The 8,041-nt window shown below is 35.9% G+C and overlaps 1 protein-coding gene across 2 annotated transcripts in view; it reads left to right on the plus strand.

Moving 5' to 3' along the window:
* The window catches only part of LOC107014440, a 31,103-nt gene that overhangs the window by 13,521 nt on the left and 9,541 nt on the right, over window positions 1–8,041 (plus strand). For both annotated transcript variants that reach the window (XM_027915805.1, XM_015214355.2), the window contains exons 5-6: window positions 5,994–6,087; window positions 6,238–6,298. In XM_027915805.1, coding sequence (XP_027771606.1) covers window positions 5,994–6,087; window positions 6,238–6,298 — 155 coding nt within the window. The remainder of the gene's footprint in view (window positions 1–5,993; window positions 6,088–6,237; window positions 6,299–8,041) is intronic.

Genomic DNA, 8,041 nt, shown 5'->3' on the forward strand with positions numbered 1-8,041 from the left:
GCAGGTCCCAGCCATGGAGGCCACAGAAACAATTTTGGCATCCGTGAGCAGCCCAAATTCAAGAAGGGGCAACAGAGTTTGGGGATTTCTAACTCTCAGAGGAGTACAACACCGAGAGGTGGCAGACCTAAACCCAAGAGGGGCAACGGAGGTGAGATGCAGCGTCCTAAGAAGAATTGTGTTAAGTGTGGCCGAGCTCACAGTGGAGAGTGCAGACAGGGCACTATTGCCTGCTACGGTTGTGGTAAGAGTGGACACATGGTTAGAGACTGTCCACAGAACAGAGGTCAGGCTGGAGGTAATGCTTAGCCTAGGCCTAACCCTCAGAGTGCAACAGCAGCCGAGCCTCCCAAGAGGAACAGATTCTATGCCCTGAAGGGCAGGGATGAGCTAAAAAAGTCCGCTGATGTGGTCACAGGTATGCTGCAAGTATTCTCAACTTTTATTTATGCTCTACTTGATTCAGGGTCTAGCTTTCCTTTGTGACTCCTCTGCTTGCCCTTACTTTTGAAATACTACGTGAAGTTCTGCATGATCCTATAGTGGTTAGTACGCCTATAGGAGAAAATGTAAGAACTGTTAAGGTATACAAGGATTGCCCAATAGTTGTAAGAGGTAAGATTGTGTGCAAACTTGATTGAGTTACACATGCATGATTTTGATATTATTCTTGGCATGGACTGGCTTCACAGTTATTATGCTTGCTTGGACTGTCGTAGTAGAGTGGTGGGATTTCACTTCCCTGATTAAGAAGAGTTAGTATGGGAGGGGTACAATTCGAGTCATCCTAATCCCTTGATTTCTAATCTTAAAGGCTAATAAAATGATGTCCAAGGGGTTACTATGTCATCTTGTGAGTGTTAATGATTTAGATCATGACATTCCTTCATAGACTCCGTACCCGTAGTGAATGAGTTCCTAGATGTGTCCTTCCCTTCGAGAGATTGACTTTGTTATTGACTTAGAACCCAATACTAAACAATCTCGATTCCTCCTTATAGAATGGCTCCAGCAAAACTCAAAGAGTTGAAGCTGCAGTTAAAAGATCTCACTGATAAGGGTTTCATTCAACTGAGCATATCCCCTTGGGGTGCTCCAGTGTTGTTTGTGAAAAAGGATGGAACCCTTAGAATGTGTATCGATTATCGGCAGCTCAACAAAGTCACTATAAAGAATAAGTATCCACTTTCCAGAATCGATGATTTGTTCGATCAGCTCCAAGGGTCTAAATTCTTCTCTAAGATTGATCTTTGTTTAGGGTATCATCAACTTAGGGTTAGGGATGGAGATGTCCCAAAGACAACCTTTCGTACCCGTTATGGTCATTATGAGTTCTTGGTTATGTCATTTGGTCTCACGAATGCACCTGCTGCATTTATGGATCTCATGAACAGAGTTTTCTGTGAATACCTTGACTCTTCCTGGGAAAGGAACCAAAAGGAAAGAAATCCATACCTTTTGATGTTGTTCTAGTGTGCAGCCGCTGCCCAGAAACTCCTCCAAACCACGCCCAAATTCTCCTCAATGTACACGCCACTCGACGAACAACCTCCCTTTGCCTTGACGTTTTTGATTACCTTGCTTTTCTTAAAACTTTTCGTGCGTTTTTCAAGTGTGAAGGACAATTGTTATTAAACTGTTCTTGAGCTTTCTTGTTAGAGCGTGAGAGAATGAGAGTTGAGAAACGTGAGGGAGAGAGTTATTAGGATTAGGAGACTAAATTCAAGACTTAGTTAAATAGGATTTAATTAAATTAATACAAAATCTCATTTGTTTTAATCAATACGTGAAAGGACCATTATGCCCTTAAAATTATAGATTTTTAAATAATAATTAAATCACCTTAAGTATTTATCTATTCTATTTTAGGGTTGTTACAGCTACACTCTCCAAGGACAACCTTATGAAAAGAGGTCGTCAAATTTGTTCCAGGTGCTCTTGTTATGAATGTGAGATTGAGAGAATAAATCATCTCTTTCTACATTGCAGAGCGACTGTGAAGTTATGACAATTTTTCATTAATTTAAGAGGCATAAGCTGGACAATGCCAAGGAGCATCAAAGATGCTCTAGCTTGGTGGAACAGAGATGGGAATCAATCAGGACTCGGGACACTGGGAGAGATGCATTTGGTGGACTATATGGATGGAAAGGAACCAGAGATGTTTTGAAAACAAGAGTTACTCTCTGCAAAATCTCAAGATAAGCTGTCTAGTCCTTTTCTTTTTTTGGTGTACGCACGAAATCCTCAAGAAGAAGAGGATATTCCTAGTATTTTAGATTATTTATGAAGCTTTAGTAGGGTTAGCTCTCCCTCGGTAATTTTATTAAAAGTATTACTGGAATACTTCTTTGAGTATCCCTTTTTTTCATAATAGTTAATTAATGTTACCTTTATTCAAAAAAAAAAAAGATACGGGAACGGATGCTAGAGTGGAAAGAGATTGACCAAGTAGAAAATTCAATATCTCCCTTGGGAGGTAGAGTAGTTTTAGTAGTGTGGTGGATTTGTTACCAACATATGTGATAGGGATATTTCTCTCATCAGTTAAGGTGGAAAGTAGGATAGATACTCTCATAAAAGAACTTTATTTGGCAAGTAACAGGAAAAGATGCATTCCACCTGGTGAATGAAAGACTATCATTATTTGGAGATTGGAAATCAGAAACTTCAGGTAGGATGTCAGAAGTCCTTTATTCAAATAGTTCAGGAGATACAATAATGACAACAAGATCTTTTAAGGAAGGTAATTACTGGTGTTGTGAGGGATCTCAATAATGTACCTAGAAGATTAATTCTCCGTATGGGGTACACTGAAATGCAGGTGGGAATGTAGAAGAGCTGTCTTCTGGGATGATACTAGATTGGACATGGTCCTCTAGAAGACCAATTTCCTGTTTTTCCCCCTAGTTGAAACAAATCCCCAGGCTAAATTAGAATTAGTGAGGGGACAACAATGTTGAAATCCAAGTTTCAGAAGATTAATATATGATTGAGAAGTGGGTAGCATTGCTGAACTATCGAACTAACTTGATTAGATGCAAATCTAACTGACTGTGAAGACTCTTTGGTGGGGGTTGGGACTAGCACAAGGAATTTATTTAGTCAAATCAGCTTATCAAATTCTCGTGGGAATAGCCAGGTTGGCTGGAGATGGCTTTGGAAACAAATTTGAATGATAGATGCACCGTCTTAGATAATATGGTTATGATCAGTGGCTGGAAAGGCTTGTCTTACGTATGAAAACCTAAGAAAGAGGGGTTATCAACTGAGTTTCAAATGTTATTAATGTGCTACGGTGGCTGAAGATAATTTCCGTTTGTTCTTACACTCTGTTGTCATATCGCAACTCTGGAAAATATTCCAAGTATGGTTGTAATGAGCTGGGTGCCAAATATAACAATTTATCTTTTCAAATGTTGGTGTGGTGTAGTTAGGGGATATTAGTGAGAAGTAATGGTTTTATAGAATTATTCCAACATGCATTTGGTGAGTGGTTTAGAAGGAAAGAAGTTCTAGATTTTTGAGAATCAAGAAATTCCATCGAGAGAATAAACTTGAACATTTTACTCCTGCCATCCCAATTTATATGGCACTTCTTTTTTGATCCATTCCAAAAAAAATGTCACCTTAAGTTACCATTTTCAAAAAAAAAAATGTCACCTTCCCTTACTTGACAACTATTTAATGGCACCATCTCCACTTTACCCTTATTGGTCCCGTTAAAGTCTTTAGTGTGATGAAAAGTCAACTAAAAGTAAGCACTATAATAACTTTAAGGAAAATCTAGTAGACATAACAAAGTTTTATCTTATTTCTCGAATTCCGTGCCCAGTTAAATTGTGTCACATAAACTTGAATGGAAGGAGTATTACTTTTTAAATTTGGCGTAAAAGTAACCCTGTAAATGATTTCAAACTATACTTGATATTGTTGTCCCTGTAAGTTTTGTTTAGGGGATCTCTTATAATTAACCAATCTAGGGATGCATTTTGTTTATCAATACAAACTTTATGCTGATTTTTATGTCAAAATGTTACTAATATCAGTGTTTGGTTTAAGTTAGCTCTTTTCAAAACATAGAGGGTTGCTGCAAAGGACAGTGCACCAAGAAAATAAGGCTACAGATTAGGTTTCAACAGAGGGTGAATTAAAAGATAAGTGGAGGGTTGGTATTGTGTATAGTTATATGTTGGAACTTTTAGTATTTTGAGGTGAGATGTGCACTACATGGACATAAGAAAAATGGTCTAAACTGAAATTTAAGAGGGTGAGGTTACTGGTTGATGTTGTTCAGAGCTAAAATGGGAAACTACACTCTGTTAATCAAGAAGTCAATCAGGGTTTTGTAAAACAAGTCTTAGTCTTATTATGATGAAATTCCGTTAAGTTCATAATTAGATTTCGGTTAGTGTTTTTTTGCTTGCACTAGCTGGGTGATTTGCAAGATTGACCCTAAAAGGGGTGGTCATGAATTTTAGCCCTACATAATTTTATTAAAATAAATGTTCTGCACTTGAGAAAATTTGCTTGGCAGAACTTTTTTGCCATTGGACATAAGTTGCGGGATGAATTAGTTTTACCTTTTAGACACATTTTTACAAGTCAGAGATAAGGAATCTAACCTGCTTAATTGATCACAGGTAGGGGTGGGCATGGTATGGTATATACCAAATTACCATACCATGCCAAAAATGTTAATACTCTGGTTTTGATATTATGGTATTTGGTATACATTTTACTTTAATTTCGTATTCAGTACGGTATTTGGTATTTAGAAATAACATACCGAATACCATACCGAAGTATATAGTTACATAAATAACATATGCATATTATTTAAAATACTAACAATTATGCAACCTAGTATAAATATGCAACCTAAATGTTTAGAAGTTAAAACTTTGACTACTCTATTTTGATTGAAATGTAATTGATTAACAAAAGGAGTTGTTCTACTTTATTTTGCATATATATATTTCTACATGTGTAATGTGTTAGTTAATGAGCCAAGATTCCTTTACAAAGCTATGTGTCATACACTTTCCTGTATGAACTTCATCAATGTCCTTTATTGGTACTTCCAGAAAGACAGGTTTGTGTTGTCTTTAGTGAGAGTTAGTATTTGAGCTCCATGGCTGAGTTGCGCGGATTTTTCACTTTCGATGCATACCTGTGTCAGATTCTCCAACAATTCACTACCTTTGGAGAATTCAACATGCACCTGCTGACATTATTGAAGAGTCCGAGCAACATAGCTCCTTCGTTGATCATACAATCAACAAATATGACGTTTGTGCAATCTTTACATTGTTTCGGTTAGTGCTAAAAGGTTAACTGTTATGGTCCCCTGTCGTGGATCTATGTATGGGTCGCTACAAGATAAATTGTGATGTTTTCTTCCTACGACCTATGGTGCTGGTTCATTAAGATAGAATCTGCAATCTCAAGTTAATGTACTCAAAAACTTAAGAATTATTTTCTACTTAGATAACTACCCCTAAAAACTAGGACATGATTTTCTAACATTACCTGAATAAAAAACTGCACTACTACAACGAAATAACTACTACTAGAAGGAACAACAAATAACTTCAGTGGAAAGAAATAACTACTGCTTTAAAATTTTGGAGGACTAAGGAGTGATAACATTAACCCCTTCCTATCTTATCCACACTTCACGCCCCTGACAGTACTAAACTGTAGAGGTTATTAACTTTTTCGTAGCTCTAACAGAAGCACTTAATGATATTTCATTTTCATTATCTTCTGACATAGTCATCTGTATTATTACTAATTTCTTATTCCAGTGAATGTGGTGTGAGTCAACTTGATGTGGTCTAGTGTCACTTACTATCTATTTTGTAATTTGGTGATGTTACATCTCCTGTTTAATTCTGCATTTATCCATTACACATTCTCATTGGTATTTTGACCATTAAAGACTCTGGAAGTGTGACTAATTACTACTATTATCAATAATTCATCTGCAGATCATTCCAAGTTGGAAGAGAAAAATATCACGTGCCATGGTTGTTTGTGATTAATCGGAAGAGTTCTGAGGTTCCAATGATTGATGTGCATTTGGTAAGGCCTTTATTTGAGTAGAAAGTACGTCTTAGCTCATAGATGTTTTCTCGCAATCATCTTGACCATTTATCTACCCCTTTAGCCCCTTATTTACTTCCATGTTCCCCTAGTATTGTCTGCACTGAATGGATTTTTCATTTATTACAGAGGTATTCTGGAGGTGATTTGCTTGGTGTTACTGCTAAGGTCATTGATATGCCTCATCAATGTATGTGTTCTTTCCTCTCAAGTTCTTTTTAGCATGCCAATAGTAAAGTGCAATACAATTTGCTAGTAATATAAGTAAATGCGGTCTCTTCTCTCCCCAACTCCATCCCAAAGTACAATGATGTGTATTGAACACGTGGAAGATAATTATTAGAATGGGATGAAAAAGACCGACTTCTTTGATATGCTTGAAGAAAATGCCTTACATAATATAGTTTTGGTAGATTATTTTCACTCTTATCTGATCATCTGGTTTCTTAACGTGTGTGTTATTCTTGTTTATAGCAAAAATACCATATATTCTAGATAAAGTTGTTTTTGTTTAACAAATAAGCAAAACTGAAAAGTCAAAAAAAAAGGTTGCTTGTATAACACTAGAGTACATATGGTGCACAATTTAAGTTGCTCAACTTTTGTTGACAATGCAAATGCTATCATTATAGTATTTTGACAATGCAAATGTTACCCTTCTTTTTATACACCCAAAATAGTAACTAAACTTTTTCATCTTAGTATTTGGTGGCTCCACAAGTGAGCAGAAATTTGACCTTAAGGTGCTACTCTGTAGTGTGAATGTTTTTGCTTGTATCTCCTACTTACGAAAGGCTGAGTTTTTTAAGATTTAGGAAATTATTAATACGGCATATATGTATATATATATATATATATAGAAAGGTTTATAGCATGTTTGACCAAGCTTCTAACATCGACTTATTTTGGTAAGTGTTTTCTTTGAAAAGTCCTTTTGGTGAAAAAACAGTTTCTGTTGGCTAATCAATCATTCAATTTAGGAAACACTTTCGAGCAACAAGTGGTGTTGGCCAAACTTTTAAATAGTGTTTTTATGTCTATTTTTTCAAAAGTGCCTTTTCAAAAGTACTTTTGTGGAGAAACCACTTTTTTAAGCTTCTCAAAAACACTTTTTTCTTATCCTAAAAGCTTGCCCAACATCTCAACTTTGAAAAAAAAGCATATTTGGCTTTGAAGAAGCTTGGTCTAGCCGGCTATCAGGATCCTTATGGTTGTGTAATTAGAAATATGAATTACTTTCCTTTCCTTGTTAAGATTACTTGTGGATACTATTTAAACCCCAACATGTTTGAGGGAATAATCAAGTAATTCATTCTCGACATCTCTTATTTTCTTCATTCTTTTACATGGTGTCAGAGCTGCAAAATGTATTGCTTTAAATCCTTGTTTTATTAAAGAACGAAGATTGTCATTTTATAAAACAAAGATCAAATAGAGGTGCACTGTGACAGGTTTCGTCAACTCAAATGACGAGTTAGCAGATACAACAACAATTATTAGATATCTTACAGAATTACTTCATGGTTCCAGAATTGAGTATGTTTTGGCAAACTAGGAGCATACGATATGTAAGCTCTAACTTTCAGGAGTGTTAATAATGAGCGAATTATTCATATGACATGAATAGGCAAGTTTTAGAATCCTTATCATTGTGTATATAAACATCGAAATTATTAGGAAGTACTGTCTATCCTTTTCTGGAGTACTTGCATACTTCTTTTCTTTTTTGGGATTACTCGTAAATAATATATAAACACCAACATATTTGGTTGGGGGAATAATCAAGTAATTTATTCTCACATCACTATCTTTTCACTTTTGTTTCGTCCTAGTCATGAGCCATTTAATCGAGAATCTCGGTTGACGAAAATGGAAACCTTTTGCTTAAATAAGAACATATCAACTTTGTTTGTCCAAGAGAACTAAAAAGTTG

This window comes from Solanum pennellii, chromosome 3, assembly GCF_001406875.1.
Source record: "Solanum pennellii chromosome 3, SPENNV200".
Classification (NCBI taxonomy): Eukaryota; Viridiplantae; Streptophyta; class Magnoliopsida; order Solanales; family Solanaceae; genus Solanum; species Solanum pennellii.